This window comes from Oncorhynchus tshawytscha, linkage group LG09 (assembly GCF_018296145.1).
Source record: "Oncorhynchus tshawytscha isolate Ot180627B linkage group LG09, Otsh_v2.0, whole genome shotgun sequence".
Taxonomy (NCBI): domain Eukaryota; kingdom Metazoa; phylum Chordata; class Actinopteri; order Salmoniformes; family Salmonidae; genus Oncorhynchus; species Oncorhynchus tshawytscha.
In genome coordinates, this window is record NC_056437.1 from 28647771 (window position 1) to 28672370 (window position 24600).

The 24600-nt window shown below is 43.1% G+C and overlaps 4 protein-coding genes across 5 annotated transcripts; 2 read left to right on the forward strand and 2 right to left on the reverse strand.

Moving 5' to 3' along the window:
• Nucleotides 1–5361: 5361 nt before the first annotated feature.
• LOC112257702 (zinc finger and SCAN domain-containing protein 21) lies at nucleotides 5362–8711 on the reverse strand. The gene is made up of 3 exons (XM_024431484.2): nucleotides 8604–8711; nucleotides 7495–8186; nucleotides 5362–7356 (listed from the first exon to the last, which is right to left on the reverse strand). The coding sequence occupies exons 2-3, from the start codon at nucleotides 8154–8156 to the stop codon at nucleotides 6312–6314; spliced, it is 1707 nt and encodes a 568-aa protein (XP_024287252.1). The 5' UTR covers nucleotides 8157–8186; nucleotides 8604–8711; the 3' UTR covers nucleotides 5362–6311.
• Nucleotides 8712–9123: 412 nt separating this feature from the next.
• On the forward strand, nucleotides 9124–11048 carry LOC112257704 (zinc finger and SCAN domain-containing protein 21). The gene is made up of 2 exons (XM_024431485.2): nucleotides 9124–9828; nucleotides 9967–11048. Exons 1-2 carry the CDS (start codon nucleotides 9158–9160, stop codon nucleotides 10844–10846), a joined length of 1551 nt encoding a protein of 516 aa, XP_024287253.1. The 5' UTR covers nucleotides 9124–9157; the 3' UTR covers nucleotides 10847–11048.
• A 3752-nt stretch (nucleotides 11049–14800) lies between these two features.
• LOC112257701 (tripartite motif-containing protein 16) lies at nucleotides 14801–17556 on the reverse strand. Of its 2 annotated transcripts, none has more exons than XM_024431483.2 (7): nucleotides 16873–17556; nucleotides 16617–16712; nucleotides 16156–16389; nucleotides 15867–16023; nucleotides 15715–15771; nucleotides 15560–15613; nucleotides 14801–15473 (listed from the first exon to the last, which is right to left on the reverse strand). In XM_024431483.2, the coding sequence occupies exons 1-7, from the start codon at nucleotides 17443–17445 to the stop codon at nucleotides 14932–14934; spliced, it is 1713 nt and encodes a 570-aa protein (XP_024287251.1). In that variant the 5' UTR covers nucleotides 17446–17556; the 3' UTR covers nucleotides 14801–14931. The 2 variants fall into 2 exon arrangements, with proteins under 2 accessions (XP_024287251.1, XP_024287250.1); XM_024431482.2 differs by having other exon boundaries at nucleotides 15560–15637.
• Nucleotides 17557–19134: 1578 nt separating this feature from the next.
• On the forward strand, nucleotides 19135–23397 carry LOC112257716 (tubulin polymerization-promoting protein family member 3). The gene is made up of 4 exons (XM_024431501.2): nucleotides 19135–19285; nucleotides 22118–22314; nucleotides 22459–22612; nucleotides 22770–23397. Exons 2-4 carry the CDS (start codon nucleotides 22124–22126, stop codon nucleotides 22959–22961), a joined length of 537 nt encoding a protein of 178 aa, XP_024287269.1. The 5' UTR covers nucleotides 19135–19285; nucleotides 22118–22123; the 3' UTR covers nucleotides 22962–23397.
• The last annotated feature ends 1203 nt before the right edge of the window (nucleotides 23398–24600 follow it).

Below are 24600 nucleotides of genomic sequence, written 5' to 3' on the forward strand. Positions count from 1 at the left end.
AAATGGTCTGTCCTCGGTTGCAACACTCACAACTGTGTTCCAAACTGCCTCTGGAAGCAACATCAGCACAAGAACTGTTCGTCTGGAGCTTCATGAAATGGGTTTCCATGGCCGAGCAGCCGCACACAAGCCTAAGTTCACCATGCGCAATGCCAAGCGTCGGCTGGAGTGGTGTAAAGCTCACCACCATTGGACTCTGGAGCAGTGGAAACGCGTTCTGTGGAGTGATGAATCACGGTTCACCATCTGGCACTCCAACGAACAAATCTGGGTTTGGCGGATGCAAGGAGAACGCTACCTGCCTGAATGCCTAGTACCAACTGTAAAGTTTGATGGAGGAGGAATAATGGTCTGGGGCTGTTTTTCATGGTTTGGGCCCCTTAGTTCCAGGGAAGGGAAATCTTAACGCTACAGAATACAATAACATTCTAGACAATTGTGTGCTTCCAACTTGGGGAAGGCCCTTTCTTGTTTCAGCATGACAATGCCTCTGTGCACAAAGCAAGATCCATACAGAAATGGTTGTTGAGATCGGTGTGGAAGAACTTGACTAGCCTGCACAGAGCCCTAACCTCAACTCCAATGAACGCCTTTGGGATGAATTGAAACGCCGACTGCGAGTGAGGCCTAATCGCCCAAAATCAGTGCCCGACTTCACTAATGTTCGTGGCTGAATGGAAGCAAGTCCCCGCAGCAATGTTCCAGCATCTAGTGGAAAGACTTCCCAGAAGAGTGTAGGCTGTTATAATAGCAAAGAGGGACCAACTCCATATTAATGATCTGATCTGGCAGACTCACTAAAAACATGCTTTGTTTGTAAATTGTTGGAGTGTGCCCTTGGCTATCCGTAAATAAAAAAACATGGCGTCTGTTTTGCTTAATATAAGGAGTGTGAAATGATTTATACTTGTACTTGTACGTTTGAAACTTAAGTATATTTTAGCAATTACATTTACTTTTGATACTTAAGTATATTTAAAACCATATACTTTTAGACTTTTACTCAAGTAGTATTTTACTGGGTGACTTTCACTTGAGTCATTTTCTATTAAGGTATCTTTACTTTTACTCAAGTATGACAAATTGGTACTTTTTCCACCACAAAAGTGTCCGCATACCTCTGGTCCTATATAGAGTATGTATCGGGTAAGGTGACTAGGCATCAGGATATATGATAAACATAGTATCAGCATAAATTATGATTGTATGGGAGTGTGTGTGTGCATGTTATGTTTTGGACTGTCAGTGTGCATAACTGTGTAGAATCCTGTGAGTGCATAGAGACAACACAAATAAAATACAAGGGTCAACGCTGATAGTCAGTGTAACCATTCTGTAAGGTATTTAGCAGTCTTATGGTTTCGGGATAGAAGCTGTTCAGGAGCCTGTTGGTGTCGGACTTAATTAACCGGTACCACTTGCCGTGCAGAAGCAGAGAGAACAGTCTATGGCTTGGGTGGCTGGAGTCTTTAAAGATTTTCCAGGCCTTCCTTTCACACCGCCTGATATACAGGTCCTGGATGGCAGGGGGCTCGGCTCCAGTGAAGTACTGGGCTGTCCACAACACTCTCTGTAGCACCATTGCTATCCAGACAAAACATTTTGCTCATTAAAATTCCTAGAATGTCTCTTTATAATAATATGTAAACTACCTAAAAATTGCTCACACATTATTATAAAGATACATTTTAGGAATTTTAATGAGCACATTTTTTCTGAGCTGGGGTTGAGTGACTTGAGGATTGTGTCAAATATCACTGATGTGGATCAGGCCCTTAACCCTTAATTTTTTTATTTCCCTGTTTAAGGGTAAAAGACTGATGTAATCCTTGGTTTACGCATGAATTGACGGAGAAATTACAGGAAAGAAATGTAGCTTGGGCTAAGGTTAGACGGAATGATTCTACATCTGATTGGCAGTCCTTCAGAGATTTGAGAAACAGATGTCTATCCCTGGTTTCAAAAGCAAAATCATTATATTTCTTGAATTGTTTTTCAGAGTGCTGGCAATCCAGCCAACTTCTGGAAAGTAGTCAAATCCTTTAAACAAAACTCCACCCCCTCGTTGCCTCAGCAGGTTGACAGCCTCTAGTCCCATTCTAGACAAAATGGAAATTTATGATGCTTTTAATAACCATTTTGCTTCAACTGGCCAACTGTTTGAAAGAATCATCTCTGAAAATTAATCCCATCCCACTAGAGGGAGTCCTTTAGTCACCTCAGAACAGATTGTAGAGAATGATGCACGAACAGACTCATACTTTATTTTCATTTCAACCCTTTGATGTCTATGATGTACTTTGCTAAAAAACATAGAGGCTGATTCACTTGATTTCTTCTTATTGCAGCTCTCTGCCCCACTTATTGCAGAACCACTGACCTATATGTTTTACTTGACAATTGTTTCTGGTGTTATCTCGAAGATATGGCAAGCGGCAAATGTCCTCCCACTACATAAAGGAGGAGATCCTTCTGACTTAGTTAACTCCTGTCCAATTTCCAAATTATGTTGCCTTTCCAAAGTTTTAGAATCCCAGACTAACTTTCAGCAAAAACTTTAACTTCTCCCTCTATTTTTAATATGCACCAATCCTGTTTTAGATCTGGACATAGCACAGTTTCAGCTGCTACACTTGTTTATGGTGATGTGTTAAAATTGTTAAATCATTGTGCTGCCTTATTTATAGACCTTTCCAAGTCATTCAATACTGTTGACTATCACATTCTTATTCAAAAGTTGACTGAATAGGCCTGGATCAAGCTTCTTGCAAGTGGTTTGAAAACTTTCTGTCAGACAGGACTCAATGTGTGATCTCTGGTGGTGTTAAGTCTAGTTTTCTGGATATTACACAAGGTGTACCGCAGGGGTCCGTACTAAGACCTGTTATCTTTACTATTTATTTAAATAATAGTCTATCTGTTAAAACTTGTAATATTAATCTGTACGCAGATGACACTTATGTATGCCATTGCCCCAACTGTTGAACAGGCTATATTAGAGCTTCAATCTGACCGTGTTACCATTCAGAAAGCCCTGGTTGGTTTAAAACTTGTACTTAATGCGATCAAGATGAAATACATGTTGTTCTCTAGTTCTCGCAAGAATATTTCAGATGGACTACACATTTATTCATTGGATGTTTCTCCCATTGATCAGGTTCCCGCCTACAAATATCTGGACATCTGGATTGACAAAGTATTTAATGTTTAAAAAACATACGGATGACCTAGTTAAAAAGCTAAGATTTAATGTGGGCTACTTTTTTATAAATAGATTGGCTGGTCCTCATTAAAGTCACGTAGATCAATGTATTACTCCCTTTTTGTTCCCAAAGTCCTACTACATAAGCTTCCAAATGACCTAACTTCGTTGCTAACGTATTAAAGAATGAGATAACCAACCCTGTAAACGGGTTTGCTAACTCCACAGAATTAGGTGAATCTGCTTTTAGTTTTCACGCTCCACATTTTTGGAATCATTTACAAAATTCATTACATTTGGATTCCCTGGTGCTACTAAGGCATTTTAAAACCCAGATGATAAATTAGTTTGAGGTGTACAATTGTTTTGATTGATTGATTTAGTAACCTGCTTATGATGGCTGTGATGTTAGTAATGTTCTGGTGTAGTGTAATATTTTTTAGCTTTGTGGTCTCAGGGCACCATTGAAAATGAAACACTGGTCTCAATTGGGCTCCACTGATTAAATACAAGTTTACAGTAAAATAAGCAAGCAGGTAAAATAACAAACAAGCAGGTCCTAAGCTTGGTGATGAGCTTGGAGGGGACAATAGTGTTGAACGCTGAGCTGTAATCAATGATCAGCATTCTCACATAGAAAAAATCTCTTCTTATCTAGGTGGGTGAGGGTAGTGTGGAGCGCAATTGAGATTGCATCGTCTATGGATCTGTTGGGGCAGTATGTCTGGTGTCTGGGATGAATAACCTTTCAAAGCACTTCATGATTACAGATGTGAGTGCTATAGGGCGGTAGTCATTTTGGCATAAAGCTTTAAGAGTTCTTGGAAACAGGAATAATGGTAGTTATCTTAAGACATGTGGGGATTACAGACTGGGACAAGGAGAGGTTGAAAATTACAGTGAATATGCCTGCAAGCTGATCTGTGCATGCTCTGGGAACAGGCCCGTAGCCCTGTGAGTGTTGACCTGAATAAAGACCTTCCTCATGTAAGCCTCGGAGAACAAGATCACCCAGTCCTCTGGGTTGGTGAGGGCCCTCAAGCACAGTGTTGTTATTGCCAAAGCATGCATCAAATCCATGGAGTTTGTCTGCAAGAGAGGCATTGTTGGGCAGATCACGGCTGTAGCCCCTGCCACCTGTGGTGGGCGTCGGAGCCTGTGTAGTATGATTCCACCTTATTACTATATCATTGCGGGACTTGAACTTGTTCCTGTCCTTAGCCGTAGCCTCAGGGTTGTCTGCGATAGCCCTGTGTGTGGTAGCCCTGTCCTTTAGTATAGCACCAACCTCAGTGTTAATCCAGGGCTTTGATCGAGGAAGAATATTCACCGTGGGGACAACGTCACCTATGCATTTCCTTATGAAGCTAGTGACGGCGGTGCTTAACTCCATGTTATTGGCGGAGTCTGGGAACATATTAGAATAGCAGTGTAGAGGAAGATGTCATACATTAAGTTTCTGTCTAGCCTGATGGGAAAGTGGTTAGAAGTTTGAAAGAAAAAAAAGCAGAAACCTACCCATGGCATCGACGTTCAGGCCCTGCCCTACCCTGGCCCGATTGCTCAACCCGAAATTAGAAATACAATAACTTTCTCTGCTAGTATCCATAGCAGAATTGTCTGTCTGTCCTATGCTCCCTGCGCTGCCCCATGTGCTTCTCTGCGTGTGTGAGTATCCATAGCAAAAGATGTCTCTAGCTTGAACGGTTCAAGAATTACTGTTGGTGGGTTATTTTATGCAAATGTATATAGTTAAAGATTTAAAATTTAGGATAGCCTGAACATGCGAAAGTTGGTTGTTCTCTCTAGCTTGAATGGTTCAATAGTTATTTTATGCAAATTAATAAAAATGTATGTAGTTAGACATTTCAAAGAATTTGAAGTTAGGATAGCCTGACTGTTTTAAAGTTGGTCTTGTAGCTTAATTGGCCAGAAGCGAAACCATTTTGAATATCTACCTCTGTATTCCTATGGTTCTCATTAAAACCCATGTAATTTATGCACATTTAATGGTTACAGTAAAAAAAAATGTATATAGTATAAAAAATATTTTGACAAGCAATCTAAGTATGGTCAGACTGAACATCTCATCGTTGATTTGACGTTGATAGCTTAAACAGTGGAAGAGGATATATTTTTTTCATTGTAGTCTATGGCCCTTTTTCAGCCAATGAAATGCATTGGTATCCATAGCAATGGCTCTGTTTGGGCTGAGACAGCTGTTAGTTGGCGTTAACTAGCTACTTTTCGCCACTCAACTCAGACAAACAACTGTAACTTTTGATTGGTTGAAGATAATTATGTTCCGATTCCAAATGTGAATAGCAGAGATGTAGACCAGATGTCATAACCTTTAAGTTTTTGCAAGTTTCCATTGCAATGGCTGTTTGGGCTGCTCAATGACGAAACAGAGAGCTGTTAGCTGGCTGCTTTTCATCACACTAAACTCAGACAGCTGTAACTTTTGATTAGTAGTAAATCATTTGTTCTGATTCCAGATTTGAATACCAAAGAAGTAGACAAAGATCTCATACCCTCTAACTTTTTGTCTAACTGATTGGGAAAGTGGTCCAAATTTAGGTTATTTATAAAAAGTTAATAGAAATGTAATTGATGCAGTTAGTAAAACAACTGTATTGTTTGATCGGTATGATATTTTTGTTACAATTTCAGATTTGAATAGCAAAGTAGAGGAAGATTTCATATGCTCTAACTTTTTGTCAAAATGGTTGAGAAAGTGGTATCAGGTTTGTGTCAAAAGTTTCTTTGTTCACAGTAAATGAAATGCTGGAAGTCTGGGAGTTGATGTCACAATGGGACATTTAGAATGTTGAAGAAATCACATGAAAGTGAAAAAGGACAAAAAAGTGTAATAGTTTAAAAATAATAAAATATATCAAAAAGTTGAATGCAAGCACACTGGTCCTGACTGTTCTGCACGTTTTAAAGTTTGAATGATGTTTCTAGCTTAAACAATGTAAGAGAATGCTTCGCAAGCCCGACTAATAAGAATTATTATGACAAAGATTTAAACTGGGACATTTGCGTCGCAAGTCTCACCAATAATAAGTATGTTGAACATTTTAAGTGGAGACTTTTTTAAATAGAGTCAATTCCAATAGGGCCTAGGTGAAATGTCTCCATTCTTATGAAAACTCTGATCTCCATTGAGGTACATGCTTTCATCATGCACCGTCCTCAGATGCCTTAGCAAGTCGTCATTTAGTTTAAAACTCTTTCCACAGCGAGTACAGAGGAAAGACTCCTGGGAGTGAAGAAGCTTATGTTTTGTTAGGGTGTGGCTGTGGTGGAAGCCCTCCCCACACACATTGCAGCGGAATGGCCTTTCTTCTGTGTGGATGTTCCTGTGCTCCTGCAGCCCTTTCAGCTGAGCAAAGACATCCCCGCAGTCTGTACAGGTATAAGGGGACTCACCTGTGTGGGTCCTCATGTGACATTTCAGATTATACTTGTCCCTAAACTGCTTTCCACACTCCGGGCAGCCTAGAGCCTTATTATGGCTCCTGCGGTGGTGGGTCAGGCATTTCTGAGAGGCAAAGACTTGGGCACAGTCAGGACAGATGAACTTAGGGAAGGCACTGCAACTGTGTTTGCTGAGAAAAGCAGCCCGTTTGTAGCTCTTACCACAGTCATGACAGCAGTGGCTTGGTCTATGGAAGGGATCTTCTTTGTTTTTCCGCTTCAGGCAGCAGGGTGTTCCTCCCTCTTTCTCGGCGGTGTTAGGGCTGGACGAGGAGATGACAGGAGCAGATACACCTCTCTTGGCCCTTCCAAAGACGGGCATCTGATTTGCTATGTTTCTAAACTGACTTCTCTCAACATTCTCAGTATTTCTATCCACATCAGTAGACTGTCCCATCTCAGAGGCTGACCTGATCTCATCCTCTACCTCAGCCTGGTTATTGTATTTTATCTCCTCCTTAATCCAGTCCTCATGTTCAGAAAAATTGTCTTCCTCAACCAAATCATCTTCTCCATCAAGTCTCCTCTCCTCACTGTAAATGTCCTCCAGATGTCTGGCATCTATATTGAAAGTACTGGACTGACAGACTTTAGAAAATTCTATCCTCTTCAGAAACAACCCTGGTCCTGTGACTTTCATCTTCTCACTGTTAACTTGATGTTCTGCAGGTCTGAAAATAAACGGAAATAGACAGCATATCAACAAATGCATTCCAATAAACACACTATTTGTAGTCAACATATTTAACACTTCCTTAATATCTTTGGATGTGCAAGAAAGAAACACTCAAAACATGATCTGGCCCTACCCTGCTTCTTCCTCTCTCAGTTGGTCTGCAGGGTATCCCTCTCCATCAGTGTGGTTGTCCATCTCACTGCACTTATCCCCAGGTGTGTTGTTCAGGTACTCCTCAGCCATGTAGATAGCCTCCTCCATGTCCTGGGGGCACTGTTTCAGCACACAGTCTCCAACGTGTGTGGGCAGGAGTGACACAAACCTCTGCAGGGCCACACACCTCACCACCTCCGCAGCCGTTCTCCTCTCAGGCCGAAGCCAGTGCTGGGCAGCACTTTCCAGTCCCTGCCCCAACTCCCTGGGCCCTCTCTCAGGGTCGTACCTCAGATAGCTGAAGTCCTCCTGCCGTCGGCTCTCTTCTGCCCTGACTTGGCTCTGCAGGCTAGCCTTCAGTGTTGCGTAGTTTGGCTCTCCTGACCTGAGGCACTCCCCACCAAGGAGCCCCCACTTCACATTAGAAAGCCTGGAGTTGGAGTCTGCCTCCTCCAAAAGCAGCAGGTAGGCCTCAGGATCCTTCACCTCCTCCAGCTTCACATCTGGCTCCATTCTCCTGAGCTCCTCCTTCTCCAGTAACTGTGCCAGAGCCTCAGTCTGGATCTCCCCCTGTACAGCCAGAGCCTGTAGCTGCTGTCTGTGCACTGCTAGTAGGTTTGTAAATAACCGCACCACATCCATGGTTCCACTCTTGGAGTCTCTAGCAACGGCCTGTGAAATATGAAATTATTATACAAGTATGGTAATGACAGTAACACTGGGCAATGACGATAGCAATTTGGGTGTATAATAAATCCTGTGAAAATAAAATATGTTGATCGCCCAACTCTCAATGACGTTTCTAACACGTGATCCACGAGGTAGTGTTTAATGTGTTTATAAGGCTGTACATGTAGCTATGATCTAAGTTATAGCGTCTAGCTAGCTTGTTAATCTGTCTGGCACCACATTCAGATGTGTGCCTCATTTTCTCCCTGGATGAGGGCTAGCTGGCTAGCTAACGTTTGGTCAGTTAGGTGGGCTAGCTAGCCACGTTAGCTGACAATCCAGGCAAAATAGACAAATTCCACCATAAAATGTGATTATCAAGCTGACCAAAACCACAGGTAGAAAAGTAACGTTACTTACCGAGCGACTGGGCGTCTTTTTGTCTTTTACTAGTATTGTATTTCTTGCAGGTTAGCTAGCTAGCTACGTACACAGTTTTTATTGTTGTTTCCAGGGGTACCATTTGATCGTGACAACGTCTGAGTCTGCTGTGTGTAACATGATAAGAATTCCCGTCGTCTATTGTCCAAACATTATATGTAGCTAGCTAACGTTAGCTAATTGAAACGTCCACGGCAAGTAATTAATCATCACAGGTAACTAGTAATTTATTCGTTATTTTCCATTATTTGATAATCAATTTTGAGATAATATGTTCATTTTGATAGCGTTTTTTATTTTAAATCACCCACCCAGCTAACAACTGAGTCCTGGAACGTTTGTCCACCTTGCTAACGTTAGCTAGCTACTAGCTAAGTTTCAGTGATGGTACTGGGAATTTGACTCAAATAATTAGTTAACAATTATTTTTCGGTGGTATTAGATGCCTTTGTGATCGAGCTGGCCATTCTGACCCTGCCAGCTAGTGAAAAGTATTTTTTTTACTGCCCTCGCCATTGGCTCCTGCAATCATTATGGATGTGGTTGAGTTCCTGGTGTCCCTGCTGGATGTACATAAACAACAGCTGAAAGCGCTGACCAGACAGGGGGAGATCCAGGCCAAGGTCCTCAGCCAGCTTGTCAAGGATGGTTTGACCAGAACCCTTGACCGGCCTTTACCCCAGGATGTAGAGGAACAGAGAAGGCATCGGTTGACACCAGGGAGAGATAAAGACCCAGAGGACTGGGGTGCTAGGCTTGATGGTCTGCTGCAAGAGGAGACACAGAAGAAGAATCAACTGATCAGACCCCAGGGGTTGTCTAATGCATTCCAGACCAAGGTACTGGGACAGATGTGGACTGTGGAGGACCAGAGCAGGCAGGACTTCTTGTCTCTGCGGTACGAACCCCAGAAGGGAGCCAGAGAGCTTGGGCAGAGGCTTGACTCAGCTGCTAAGCACTGGCTTAGGCCTGACCTAAGAACTGCTGCACAGGTAGAGCAGTGTGTTGCCATGGAGCAGTTTCTGTCCCTCTTACCAAAGGAGGCTGGTGCCTGGGTGCAGAAGCAGCAGCCCAGGGATATGGAGGAAGCGATCAGCATGGCTGAGCAGCGACTTGGGTCTGGTGCCTTCACCGTCTCCTCGCCTTCCCCTGACCGTACACAGACAAACACAGCACAGGGCTCAACAGAGACACAAGAACAAGGGTAGGTAAATGTGTGGCAGCTATTGAACTAATCATATCTGCAGTTATTCTATCATCCTCAGTGTCTTTAGTTTAATTGTTCAGTCACATGCAGATCCTAAGAACGATTCACTATGATTAATCTCGTTTTAATTTACAGGAGTGTCAAGATGCAGAGCACCAGTGATCACCCAGATGCTTTGACCAAGTCATTTCTCAACCAGCTGGAGACTGTTAAGTCTGCCCATTTCAGTCTAGAGATTCCAGACATGGGAGTTGCCAGCTACCAGGAGGAAAAGGATGAGCATAAGATGGTCCCAGAGGAAGGGTCCATCTTTGTGTGTAAGCAGGAAGTGGAGGACTGGCATCAGGAGAGTGCTCCTCCAGAGCCTATCCAAATGTATGGGAGCACAACAGGACATGAGAGCATGTCAGTGGACACACCTTACATCTCCCCTCCCAGACACAACTCTCTGTCCTCCACCTTATACACTCATCCAACACACAGAGTGTCCAGTCAGATCCCCTCCCCACAGTCGTCTCCATCCCTTGCTCCTGATGTCTATCATCCACAAGTTCAGGACAGCCCAGTGACAGACAGACTGCAGAGTAACAATCATTCTAGTGATGAGACGGAGCTTACTGCCAGGTACACAGGGCTTATCTCTGAAGATGGACAGCTGACCTGGGGGACCCTCCCGAGGGTTCCCTCACCCTCCTTCCATACTCGCCCGCCCTCCCCCTCACCCTCCCACCAGTGCCCAGACTGTGGCTGCTGCTTCACCCAGCAAAGGAGCCTGGAGGAGCACAGGAACATTCACACGGGGGCGAGGCCCTTCGTCTGTGGGGTGTGTGGCAAGGCCTTCTGCCACCGCCGCACTCTGAACAAACACACACGTATCCACTCCTGGGAGAGACCCTTTCAATGTACTGACTGTGGACAGACCTTTAAACTCAAAGACACCATGAAGAGGCACCAGGTGTCCCACAGCAGGCCAGGGACAGGGCCAGGGGCACGTCAGCTCTCTCACTCACCCTGATACTCTATCTAGCAGCTAGCTGCTCACGCAGCACTTCACCTGGCTGAGAGGAGGCCTCGTAGTAATCAGCACACAACAAGGACTTGAAGTAGGACTGGTCAGATGGCTTTCTCTGTAAATGTCCTAAATAGGCAGATTTGTGTGAGAACGCTAACAGTGTTTTCTGTTGGCGTGTTCCATAAACAGAGGACACTGCTTTGGATTTTGGTTGGTGGAACATCTCTCCCATGTTTCCATGTAAACAAGCTCAAATTACTTGTGCTTCATTGCTCCCTTTTTGTTTTTGTAGAATGCCCTGCCATGGTCCAAGTTAGAGGTGTTTCATGCATTTGGATATTGTGATAGTTACTCTTGAATAATTATTTGTTATGCAGAATCATTTTTTTGTATTTCATTTAATTCTTCAGAAGAGCAGAGATCAGAACATTGTGTAACAATGTACTGTACTGCTTTATGTATTTTTTGTTTTATGCATACACTTAGGTTGGAGTCGTTAACTCGTTTTTCAACCACGCCAAAACTATAGTTTGTTAACAAGAAATTTGTGGAAAGTTGGTTAGGACATCTACTTTGTGCATGACACAAGTAATTTTTCCAACAATTGTTTACAGACAGATTATTTCACTTCTAATTCACTGTATCACAATTCCAGTGGGTCAGAAGTTTACATACACTAAGTTGACCGTGCCTTTAAACAGCTTGGAAAATTCCAGAAAATTATGTCATGGCTTTAGAAGCTTCTGATAGGCTAATTGACATCATTTGAGTCAATTAGAGGTGTACCTGTGGCTGTATTTCAAGGCCTACCTTCAAACTTAGTGTCTCTTTGCTTGACATCATGGGAAAATCAAAAGAAATCCGCCAAGACCTCAGAAAAAAACATGTAGATCTCCACAAGTCTGGTTCATCCTTCGGTGCAACTTCCAAACGCCTGAAGGTACCACGTTCATCTGTACAAAAAATATTACGCAGGTATGAACACCATGGGACCGCACAGCCGTCATACCGCTCAGGAAGGAGACAAGTTTTGTCTCCTAGAGATGAACGTACTTCGGTGCGAAAAGTGCAACTCAATCCCAGAACAACAGCAAAGGACCTTGTGGAGAGGAATCAGGTACAAAAGTATCTATATCCAAAGTAAAACGAGACCTATATCGACATAACATGAAAGGACGCTCAGCAAGGAAGAAGCCACTGCTCCAAAACCGCCATAAAAAAAGCCATACTACGGTTTGCAACTGCAGATGGGGACAAAGATCGTACTTTTTAGAGACATGTCCTCTGGTCTGATGAAACAAAATAGAACTGTTTGGCCATAATGACCATCGTTATGTTTGGAGGAAAAAGGGGGAGGCTTGCAAGCCGAAGAGCACCATCCCAACAGTGAAGCACGGGGGTGGCAGTGTCATGTTGTGGGGGTGCTTTGCTGCAGGAGGGACTGGTGCATTTCACAAAATAAATGGCATCATGAGGAAGGAACATTATGTGGATATATTAAAGCAACATCTCAAGACATCAGTTAAAGTTAAAGCTTGGTTGCAAATTGGTCTTCCAAATGGACAATGACCCCAAGCATACTTCCAAAGTTGTGGCAAAATGGCTTAAGGACAACAAAGTCAAGGTATTGGAGTGGCCATCACAAGCCCTGACCTCAATCCCATAGAAAATTAGTGGGCAGAACTGAAAAAGCGTATGTGAGCAAGGAGGCCTACAAACCTGACTCAGTTACACCAGCTCTGTCAGGAGGAATGGGCCAAAATTCACCCAACTCATTGTGGGAAGCTTGTGGAAGGCTACCCAAAATGTTTGACCCAAGTTAAACAATTTAAAGGCAATGCTTCCAAATACTAATTGAGTGTATGTAAACTTCTGACCCACTTGGAATGTGATGAAAGAAATAAAAGCTGAAAGAAATAATTCTCTCTACTATTATTCTGACATTTCACATTCTTAAAATAAGGTGGTGATCCTAACAGACCTATAACTGAATTTTTACTAGGATTAAATGTCAGGAATTGTGTAAAACTGAGTTTAATTGTATTTGGCTAAGGTGTATGTAAACCTACGACTTCAACTGTGTGTGTGTGTGTATATATATATACTATCGTTCAATAGTTTGGGGTCTCTTAGACATTTCCTTGTTTTCCATAAAAACATACCTGAAATGAGTTGCAAAATTAATAGGAAATATAGTCCAGATGTTGACAAGTTTATAAATAATTATTTTTAATTGAAATAATAATTGTGTCCTTCAAACTTTGCCTTCGTCAAAGAATCCTTCATTTGCAGCAATTACAGGCTTGTAGACCGTTGGCATTCTAGTTCAATTTCTTAGGTAATCTGAAGAGATTTCACCCCATGCTTCCTGAAGCACCTCCCACAAATTGGATTGGCTTGATGGGCACTTCTTACGTACCATATGGTCAAGCTGCTCCCACAACAGCTCAATAGTGTTGAGATCTGGTGACTGTGCTGGCCACTGAATTATAGACAGAATACCAGCTGACTGTTTCTTCCCTAAAAAGTTATTGCGCTGGGCTTTAATTTGGTGCTGTGCTTTAGGTCATTGTCCTGTTGTAGGAAGAAATTGGCTCCAATTAAGCACCGTCCATAGGGTACGGTGTTGCAAAATGGAGTGATAGCCTTCCTTCTTCAAGAATCCTTTTACCCTGTACAAATCTCCCACTTTACCGCCACCAAAGCACCCACAGATCATCACATTGCCTCCACCATGCTTGACAGATGAAGTCAAGCACTCCTCCAGGGTATTTTCATTTATTCTGTCTCTCACGTATGTTCTTATTTGTGATCCGAATACCTCCAACTTGGATTCGTCTGTCCAGTGTCTGTGTTCTTTTGCCCATCTTAATCTTTTCTTTTTATTGGTCAGTCTGAGGTATGGATTTTTCTTTACAACTCTGCCTAGAAGGCCAGCATCTCGGAATCGCCTCTTCATTGTTGACGTTGAGACTGGTGTTTTGAGGGGTACTGTTTAATGAAGCTGCCAGTTGAGGACTTGTGAGGTGTCTGTTTCTCAAACTAGACATTGATGTACTTGTCCTCTTGCTCAGTTGTGCACCGGGGCCTCCCACTCTTTCTGTTCTGGTTAGATGCAGTTTGCGCTGTTCTGTGAAGGGAGTTTACACAGCGTTGTACGAGATCTTCAGTTTCTTGGCAATTTCTCGCATGGGAATAGCCTTCATTTCTCAGAACAAGAATAGACTGATGAGTTTCAGTAGAAAGTACTTTGTTTCTGGCCATTTTTATCCTGTAATCGAACCCAAAATGCTGATGCTCCAGATACTCAACTAGTCTAAAGAATGCCAGTTTTATTATTTCTTTAATCTGCATAACAGTTTTTAGCTGTGCAAACATAATTGCAAAAGGGTTTTCTAATGATCAATTAGCCTTTTAAAATGATAAACTTGGATTAGCTATAACAACATGCCATTGGAACACAGGAGTGATGGTTGCTGATAATGGGCCTCTGTACGCCTATGTAGATATGCCATTAAAAATCAGCCATTTCCAGCTACAATAGTAATTTACAACATTAACAATGTCTACACTGTATTTCTGATCCGTTTGATGTTATTTTAATCAACAAAAAAATTGCTTTTCTTTTAAAAACAAGGACATTTTTAAGGGACCCCAAACTTTTGAACAGTAGTGTATATAGCAGATACTATAGCTGGAGGATATGCATATTTCTTAACTTGCACAGTTTTGAAAGAGAACCTTTGACAGATATTGTCTTGCAATGAACATGTCATGTTATAAAATTGTCTGGAGAGATGGGTAATTCATCACAAATATTTATTTTTTCTCAGATTGGTCAAGATAATTTCTTTGACACATTTCCAACATAGGTAAACATTTTTACAAAAATCACATGTCACAGTACTGAAGTCAAAGGCATATTCTCATTATGAATCATTACTAACTTCACTCATGCAGTTTTATATTTTTATTGAAGTCTATTGAATTTAAATGATTCATAATGATTGTGTGCAACATTAGCATTGTGTAATTTACATAGTCCTATTTACATTGAGTAGATTCCCCTCAGTCTGTTGTCACCGTGCTCAGTAAGGTTGGAGGTTCTCCTTTAGTTGGCAGAGGGACACAGAGGAGCCCACTCCAAAGCCTGCATACAGAGGCTCAGAGAACTGGGCCTTGAATTTGTGGATCAGCTCCATGGCCTCGGACACAGAGTAGAAGGCAACCGTGTTGGCAGCGTAGTCCAGGTACACTCCAATCCGTGTGGCCCGCGGGGCCTCTGGCAGGTCTTTGTCCATCTTGTTGTGCCATGCGGAGTAGCCCGAGTCAGAGCAGAGCAGGCTCCAGGACTTGTCGTTGTAGCCCAGCAGACTGTAAGAGTTCTTACCCTTGCGGCTGATGCTCTTATAGGCCACTCCGATGGAGAACTCCCCGCTCCACTCTGCTTCCCAGTAGTACCTGAACCCACCCAGGCACTCCTTGCATAGAACCTGGGAGAAGCCATCGAAGCGTTCGGGGTGATCCGGGTAAAACTTGACTGTCTTCTTCCGCATCACTTTGTGGTTCCCCTCAGACAGAACCAGCTCTTTGTAGGCTGTGTTGGGGTCAAAGGTGAGCGGACAAGAATCTGAAAAAAATTAATATTTATTGGCATTATCAGAAAATTATATGATTTGAGTTGGTATAAAGAACAGACAAGAACAGATCACTCACATCTCAAGAAGTCTGCTCTAGTTTTGGGTTCCTGAAAATCTGCCCTGGTGGGAGCTGTATTAGAACAAAATATGGATTCAATCACCAGAGATATTTGGATTACAAACATATTTTGTCACAGATAATAAACCAATGTAAACTTTATAAATATGTACCTTTGAATCGTTTGTCGCCACCTCTTGGTGAAAGTATGTATACAGGGATATCACTTACTGTAAATGTAAAATTACAGTTGGTTATCGCAATACTAAACTCTTGCTGTACAAAAGCTATGTTGTAGGCATTTTAGTCACATTAATAGACTAACCTAACTTGGAGATTTTGCTCAGCTCCTTCTTACAGATGTCATCTAGATGCTCCTTCATGCCGGTGACAGTCTTAGTGACCTCTCCGAAGGAGAACTGAGGGTTGATTAGGACTTTGGGAACCATGGGCTCAGGAGGAACACACAGTGTGGGGAAGTTCTACACAGCACAAAATAAATGTATCAGTATCGTAATGCAAATGCTGGATTCATATTTCTACCAGTCTATTATCAGTACGGATCCTGGTTCTTGTCTCAGCCCAATGCCTCTCCTTCCCCTCCAGTCCAGTACCTGTAGGAAGTGGATGTTGTCCTCTGTGTCGAGGATCTGGCGCAGCTCGACGTCTCTGCGCTGCAGCTCCAGAATCTCCTGCTCCAGCCGCTCCACATATCCCTCGGCCTGTGACATGGCTGCCTGCATGTTGGCCTTTATCAGCTGGCTCACTTCAACATGCCAGCGCTCCACCGCCTGTAGCATCTCACTGAATATCTTATCACTGTCTGACATCGCCCGCTGGGCATTGCTCTGAGGTTAGGGGAGGGAGATACTGCAAATTACACAATTATCATTGTGTTATTATATAATTAAAATCAAAACATTGCAAACACAATTGTAATGATTGATTTAGTGCATCTATGGCAATATATGGTCCAAAAAATGTATAATGAATGATACTATGGTGCTAAATTGAAGGGATGTAGTCTCATAAAAAAGTACCAGAAATTGACCTAGGAAATGGAAATGGACCTAACCTTGAGAACGTCAACATTGTGTCTCAACTCCTGCAGTTCCTTCATCCGCTCCTGAATGATGTGCTGGACCTCAGACTGGGTCACCAACAGGTTTTTCTGTTAAAGGAGAGGAAGAGGTGGTTAGTAAACTGAGGGGCCATAATACCCCGTTGTCTTTAGAAGTTTTAAATGAGTTAAGCTGTATCATTGCAGTTGTCATGTACTGTTAGAGCGATTAGTGAGGGTAGGTTGTTCCAGTGTGTAAGAGCAGTCGTGCCTGTTTCTCAGCGCGCTCCTCCTCAGCAGAGATGATGTTGTGGCTGCGGTGCTCCCTGACGGTACATAGCACACAGATACACATCTGGTCAGAGCGACAGAACAGCTCCAGGCCCTTCTCGTGCTGCGGACAGATCTTCCTGTCCAGGTGACCCGTCTCATCCACCAGCTTGTGCCTCTTGAAGGTGGCAGACTCGTAGTGGGGCTTGATGTGTGTCTCGCAGTAGTAGGCCAGGCACATCAGGCAGGACTTGACAGCCTTACTGCGGCGTCCCACACAGAAGTCACACAGCGAATCCCTCTGGAGGTAAGGGAAGGGCTGTAGCTCGGGCAGCTGCCGGCGCACCTGGGTCACATTGGGCACGTTGCGCCTAAGGACGGGGCGAGGAGTGAAGGTGGCCCGGCATTGGGGACAGTTGTACACTCCCAGGTGGTCATACTGGTCCCAGTAGACCTTGATGCACTCCAGGCAGTAGGTGTCTCCACAGGAGATGGTAACAGGGTCTCGCAGCACATCGGCACACAGAAGACAGGTGTAGCCATCTGGAGGCAGGGGGAAGTTCGGCTCAGCCATGGTCCTGCTGGGTCAGACTGAGACACAAGGAGATAACCAGTCAGTAGAAGTATAGAATCACACCCCACTGACCTGTATTAAACGGGAGTGAGACTAAAGCAAGAGTGCAGTCCCCTTCCACTGGTATTTAAAGGTGAGGCTGTGTTTTAGTGTAAACAGAAAAGACAACCTGCATGAAACTGGGAAGTGAATGTGACCATAGAGGAATGAACCCACATACCACCCAGCAACAGATACTCTTGGTTGGTTCTCTTGGCGAAATGTCTGTGATCATAGTCCTAGACTGTTCTCTCTGCTACCGGACAGCAAGCTGTACCATAGCTCCAAGTCTAGGACCAAGAGGCTTTTTAACAGCTACTAACCTCAAGCCATAAGACTCCTGAACATCTAATCAAATGGCTACCCAGACTACTTGCATTGCCCCCCTCCCACGCTGCTGCTACTCTCTGTTATTATCTATGCATAGTCACTTTAATAACACTACCTACATGTACATGTTACCTCAGTCATCTTGACTAACCGGTGCCTCCTGTATATAGCCTTACAATTGTTATTTTACTGCTGTTCTCTAATTATTTTTTACTTGTTACTTTTTTAGGTATTTTCTTAACTGCATTGTTGGTTAGGGGCTTGTAAGTAAGCATTTCACTGTAAGGTGAATACCAGTTGTATTTGGCGCATGTGACAAATATGATTTGAATTTGATTTGATCATCATGATGAACTAGCCATTCATTGAAAGCATGGAACATTGATTGTATGGAACATTGATTGTATGGAACATTGATTGTAAACAGGGATACAACTTTAAATTGCAGTATATTCAAAAGGCAAGTTGGTACAGCATTTTTGTTGACACAGCAGTAGTAGGTTTCATGATGGCTGATGATGTCGAAACAGCCTGTCCTGCTTCTTCTCCGTATAAGAGATAGGACACTACACCACCATGTGTACACCATATACAGTCGTTGGTGTATACCCACACAACATGGGGACAGGGCCTTACAGTAAACATATCCTAAAGGACAAAGTCAAATCCCTGCAAGTTCCTTTGGTGAGAAAACATGCCCTCTGTGTCACAATATCAGTTAAACACTCCATGTGTGGTTATGCTGTAAATTCTCTAGAATAGAACATTATTGACACAATATTAGTGGTGCTAGTACCAGATTAGCCACTACTGTGTTTCCATCAACATCCTTTCTTGTAGAACTGATGGGTTTCACATCTTCAATGATTATGTCAATTTGTTTCTAAGATGTGTCACACATGAGGGAAGGGTTATGAATGAGTGAGTAAAAAAATGTACCATGCTTCATATTAAAGACATGCACAGAATATTAGACAAAAAATTATGTGGTCGCAAATAGATATAAACATGAAATCCATATCATGGAATTCTTTCAGATGTTAACTGTTCATGTATAATGCTGTCCTCATTTATGGGCTTTTCTTCATGTTCGTTAATACAAAAAGCCTTTAGTCTCTGGACAGACAGAGGATAGGGCGTTGCAGCACCAGCTGTGAGCCAATCATAAAGGATGGAGGGGGAAGGAGCCAAGAAGGAGGAGAAAGGGAGGGGGTAGGGTTGAGAGAAAGGGGGGAGTAAACAAGAACGCATGCTCACGAGAGAGGCAGCAAATGATGTCATGGCTTGTGCTGGTCTGTGCTCGCTCTTTTCCTCCCCACCTTCTGCTCTCCATCTCCATCTCCCTCTCTTCTCTGTACATCGCTATCATCATTGTGAAGGTGGTGTGAGTGGCAGGGCTAGGAGGAAGACACACAGCATCAGCACAGGCATCCCCAACATCATCATCACTCAGAATTCCTTCACCTAACAGGTAAACATGTCTACACTTAAAGTTATCCTGTACTTTAGTCTATGTATTGACCAGTAAGAAAGAAGTCAAAACACAATACATGACACCAAATCATAGAAATGAGCTAAGCCATCTATTTGACATCATTTATTACGCTCACTGTCCTCTTTTTGGTGTACTTTTATTTTGTGCTGCATCATACTATATTTGAATGTACTGTACATATATCATGGGGCACTATTGCATGATGTTTGTGCTTAACTTGTGGAATGTATGTTAAATATGAATTTACATATGTTAATGTTTCTTTACATTTTGAGTATCAGATGCTGCATGGCCCAATGTCTTTCTCTGGTCTGTTAATAATTAATGCAAGTGTGCTGAATTAATCTATTTGATCCAAGCCTTCATTACTTTATTGATAGATTCCTTTACTTGATTAATCTCACAGCACCCCCCTCCCCTCGCCCCCTCTTAAAAAGCAATAACAACTCACACCCTTGCCTTTCTTGAACTTTTTGTACTAGCACTGACTTTGCTGATAGCTACTTTTTGAGGAAAAATGTACTGACTATGACTGAGATATGTGGTTGTCTCACCTAGCTACAGTATACAGTGCATTCAGAAAGTATTCAGACCCCTTGACTTTTTCAAGCCTTATTTTAAAAATGGATGAAATAAAACAATTTACTCATCAATCTACACACAGTACCCCATAAAGCCAAAGTGGAAACATGTTTTTAGAAAGTTTTGCAAACTTATTTAAAATTAAAAACAGGAATACCTTATTTACATAAGTATTCAGACCATTTGCTATGACACAATTGAGCTCAGAAATTGAGCTCAGGTACATCCTGTTTCCATTGATGATTCTTGAGATGTTTCTACAACTTGAAGTCCACCTGTGGTAAATTCAATTGATTGGACATGATTTGGGAAGGCACACACCTATCTATATAAGGTCCAACAGTTGACAGTGCGTGTCAGAGCAAGCCATGAGGTCGAAGGAATTGTCCGTAGAGATATATATATATATATATATATATATATATATATATATATTTACAGTGGGGAGAACAAGCATTAGATACACTGCCGATTTTGCAGGTTTTCCTACTTACAAAGCATGTAGAGGTCTGTAATTTTATCATAGGTACACTTCAACTGTGAGAGATGGAATCTAAAACAAAAATCCAGAAAATCACATTGTATGATATTTAAGTAATTAATTTGCATTTTATTGCATGACATAAGTATTTGATCACCTACCAACCAGTAAGAATTCCGACTCTCACAGACCTGTTCGTTTTCCTTTAAGAATCCCTCCTGTTCTCCACTCATTACCTGTATTAACTGCACCTGTTTGAACTCGTTGCCTGTATAAAAGAGACCTGTCCACACACTCAATCAAACAGACTCCAACCTCTCCACAATGGCCAAGACCAGACAGCTGTGTAAGGACATCAGGGATAAAATTGTAGACCTGCACAAGGCTGGGATGGGCTACAGGACAATAGGCAAGCAGCTTGGTGAGAAGGCAACAACTGTTGGCGCAATTATTAGAAAATGGAAGAAGTTCAAGATGACGGTCAATCACCCTCGGTCTGGGGCTCCATGCAAGATCTCACCTTGTGGGGCGTCAATGATCATGTGGAAGGTGAGGGATCAGCCCAGAACTACACGGCATGACCTGGTCAATGACCTGAAGAGAGCTGGGACCACAGTCTCAAAGAAAACCATTAGTAACACACTACGCCGTCATGGATTAAAATCCTGCAGTGCACGCAAGGTCCCCCTGCTCAAGCCAGCGCATGTCCAGGCCCGTCTGAAGTTTGCCAATGACCATCTGGATGATCCAGAGGAGGAATGGGAGAAGGTCATGTGGTCTGATGAGACAAAAATAGAGCTTTTTGGTCTGAACTCCACTCGCCATGTTTGGAGGAAGAAGGATGAGTACAACCCCAAGAACACCATCCCAACCGTGAAGCATGGAGGTGGAAACATCATTCTTTGGGGATGCTTTTCTGAAAAGGGGACAGGATGACTGCACCGTATTGAGGGGAGGATGGATGGGGCTATGTATCGCGAGATCTTGGCCAACAACCTCCTTCCCTCAGTAAGAGCATTGAAGATGGGTCGTGGCTGGGTCTTCCAGCATTACAACGACCCAAAACACACAGCCAGGGCAACTAAGGAGTGGCTCCGTAAGAAGCATCTCAAGGTCCTAGAGTGGCCTAGCCAGTCTCCAGACCTGAACCCAATAGAAAATCTTTGGAGGGAGCTGAAAGTCCGTATTTCCCAGCGACAGCCCCGAAACCTGAAGGATCTGGAGATGGTCTGTATGGAGGAGTGGGCCAAAATCCCTGTTGCAGTGTGTGCAAACCTGGTCAAGAACTACAGGAAACATATGATCTCTGTAATTGCAAACAAAGTTTCTGTACCAAATATTAAGTTCTGCTTTTCTGATGTATCAAATACTTATGTCATGCAATAAAATGCAAATTAATTACTTAAAATCATACAATGTGATTTTCTGAAGTGTACCTATGATAAAAATTACAGACCTCTCCATGCTTTGTAAGTAGGAAAACCTGCAAAATCGGCAGTGTATCAAATACTTGTTCTCCCCACTGTATATATATAAATAAAATGCCCAGAGGATGTGGTGTGCTGAATGTATCGCCTTAATGACCAAATCTCTCCCAATACCTCCTCATTTCCTGTCTCCGTGGACTCTGTGTCCTCCCAATGTTATGATTATGGCAGTGTAGTTTCAGAAACTACAGCAGTCTCGACTGTATGCCTTTCTCTTGCATCCCATCCTTAGTGTTTTACCTCTCTCTCTATCTATAGGGCAGAATGGCAGAGGGCTCCGTATCAGTAGCAGAGGTGGAGACGTCCTTCAAGAAGTTTGCCATTCATGGGGACACCAAGGCTACTGGGAAGGAGATGAACGGGAAGAACTTTGCCAAACTCTGCAAGGACTGCCGGGTCATCGACGGCAAGAACGTCACTGCCACCGATGTGGACATTGTCTTCACTAAAGTCAAGTGAGACTCAGCCCAGTTTCAAACCTCCACACTGACAGATCCGCAGTCATCTTTCTAGGAAAGAGGGAATACGGCCAGAGGCCCTCAGAATACCATATCATGAGTAAAGGTAAAACTCTCAAAAAGTTTTTCTGTGTATTTTAGGGCGAAGACAGCTCGTGTGATCGCCTTTGAGCAGTTCAGCCAGGCCCTGTCAGAGTTGGCCCCGAAGCGTTTTAAAGGGAAGTGCCAGGAGGAGGCGCTGCAGCAGCTCTACGGCCTCATAGCAGGGAGGGAGCCTGCCAACGCTGGTGTCACTGTGAGTGGCTACCTGTCAGCAGCACACAGCCTGATAATATTACAGTCTCAGAGAGAGCGTGTGTTTGTGTGTCCGCTGTGTGTGTGCATATCTGTTTGGTGGGTAAGCTCTTTGTATTCTCATCTCTCATTCTCCCTTTCTCTTTTCCTGCTCATAGAAAGTGGCCAAGGCAGGGGCGGTGGACAGACTGACAGACACCACCAAATTCACAGGGGCACACAAGGAGCGGTTTGACGAGTCGGGCAAAGGGAAGGGCAAGGCCGGGCGAGTAGACATTCCAGATGCCAGTGGCTATGTGGGTGCCTACAAGGGCAAGGGCACCTATGAGGATAAGGTCAAGGAAGCATAGGCAGGACAGAGGGAGAGAGAGATATGCTCAGTCAGTTACCCCAAATACCCCCCCTAAATAGTGTAATTTAAGTGAGAACTTGTGTAAATGTATATTAATGCACATACTGCGCAGGTAGGATGGGCTGGTCAGTCACTGAGTCAAAGTATTATATATCCTTTAACGTTGCATGTTGGGGTGGTGGTTGTTATGATGGGGAGGTGTAAGGGTGAGGAGTAAACCTGGATAGAAAACAAAACAGTGACCAAATTCTATGTCAATAAAAACGTGAATAATATTTAGATATATTCACCTTCCCAAACGCTCCAACCTCTGACCCTATCCCTCCCAGCTTCACTAGATGCCTCTGTATGAGTCGTTTTTACTTGTTTATGTGTTGTGTATAATATATACTGAACAGAAATATAAACGCATCATGCAACAATGTCAACAATTTGACTGAGTTACAGTTCATATAAGGACATCAGTCAATTGAAATAAATTAATTAGGCCCTAATCTATGGACAGGGGTGCAGCCATGCAGAATTTCTCCTTTGCCAAGATAATCCTGACAGGTGTGGCATATCAATAAGCTTATTAAACAGCATGATCATTACAAAGGTGGACCTTGTACTGGGGACAGTAAAAGGCCACTTTAAAATGTGCAGTTTTGTCACACAACACAATACCACAGATGTCTCAAGTTTTGAAAGAACATGCTCCAGAGCTGTAGCCAGGGAATTTAATGTTAATTTCTCTGCCATAAGCCACCTTCAATGTCGTTTTAGAGAACTTGGCAGTACATCCAACCGCATACCACATGTATGGGGTCGTGTGGGCGAGCCATTTTCTGATGTCAACTTTGTGAACAGAGTGTCCCATGGCGGCAATGGGGTTATGGTATGGTTAGGCATAAGCTACAGGTAACAAACACAATTGCATTTTATCGATGTCAATTTGAATGCACAGAGATACCGTGATGAGATCCTGAGGCCCATTGTCGTGCCATTTATCCGCTGCCATCACCTCATGTTTCAGCATGATGTCATAAGGATCTGTACACAATTCCTGGAAGCTGAAAATGTCCCAGTTCTTCCATGGCCTGCATACTCACCAGACATGTCACCCATTGAGCATGTTTGAGATGCTCTGGATCTACGTGTACAACAGTGTGTTCCAGTTCTCGCCAATATCCAGCAACTTTGCACAGCCATTGAAGAGGAGTGGGACAACAATCCACAGGCCGCAATCAACATTCTGATCAACTCTATGTGAAGGAGATGTGTCGGGCGGCATGAGGCAAATGGTGGTCACACCAGATACTGACTGGTTTTCTGGTCACACCAGATACTGACTGGTTTTCTGGTCACACCAGATACTGACTGGTTTTCTGGTCACACCGGATACTGACTGGTTTTCTGGTCACACCGGATACTGACTGGTTTTCTGGTCACACCAGATACTGACTGGTTTTCTGGTCACACCAGATACTGACTGGTTTTCTGGTCACACCAGATACTGACTGGTTTTCTGGTCACACCAGATACTGACTGGTTTTCTGGTCACACCAGATACTGACTGGTTTTCTGGTCACACCAGATACTGACTGGTTTTCTGATCCACGCCCCTACTTTTTTTTAAGGTGTCTGTGACCAACAGA

What these genes read in the sequence shown, in the direction of transcription:
- LOC112257702 (XM_024431484.2), bottom strand. Translation starts at nt 8,156, where the DNA reads ATGGATGTGGTGCGGTTATTTACAAACCTACTAGCAGTGCACAGACAG. An exon ending in CTGAGAGAGGAAGAAGCAGG is followed by an intron (nt 7,357 to 7,494) that starts GTAGGGCCAGAT and finishes GTTTATTTTCAG; the next exon opens with ACCTGCAGAACATCAAGTTA.
- LOC112257701 (XM_024431482.2), bottom strand. Translation starts at nt 17,445, where the DNA reads ATGGCTGAGCCGAACTTCCCCCTGCCTCCAGATGGCTACACCTGTCTT. An exon ending in AGGAGCGCGCTGAGAAACAG is followed by an intron (nt 16,713 to 16,872) that starts GCACGACTGCTC and finishes CTCCTTTAACAG; the next exon opens with AAAAACCTGTTGGTGACCCA. An exon ending in TAGAGCAGACTTCTTGAGAT is followed by an intron (nt 15,474 to 15,559) that starts GTGAGTGATCTG and finishes AATTTTTTTCAG; the next exon opens with ATTCTTGTCCGCTCACCTTT.
- LOC112257716 (XM_024431501.2), top strand. Translation starts at nt 22,124, where the DNA reads ATGGCAGAGGGCTCCGTATCAGTAGCAGAGGTGGAGACGTCCTTCAAG. An exon ending in ATTGTCTTCACTAAAGTCAA is followed by an intron (nt 22,315 to 22,458) that starts GTGAGACTCAGC and finishes TGTGTATTTTAG; the next exon opens with GGCGAAGACAGCTCGTGTGA. An exon ending in CTGCCAACGCTGGTGTCACT is followed by an intron (nt 22,613 to 22,769) that starts GTGAGTGGCTAC and finishes TCCTGCTCATAG; the next exon opens with AAAGTGGCCAAGGCAGGGGC.
- LOC112257704 (XM_024431485.2), top strand. Translation starts at nt 9,158, where the DNA reads ATGGATGTGGTTGAGTTCCTGGTGTCCCTGCTGGATGTACATAAACAA. An exon ending in ACAGAGACACAAGAACAAGG is followed by an intron (nt 9,829 to 9,966) that starts GTAGGTAAATGT and finishes TTTAATTTACAG; the next exon opens with GAGTGTCAAGATGCAGAGCA.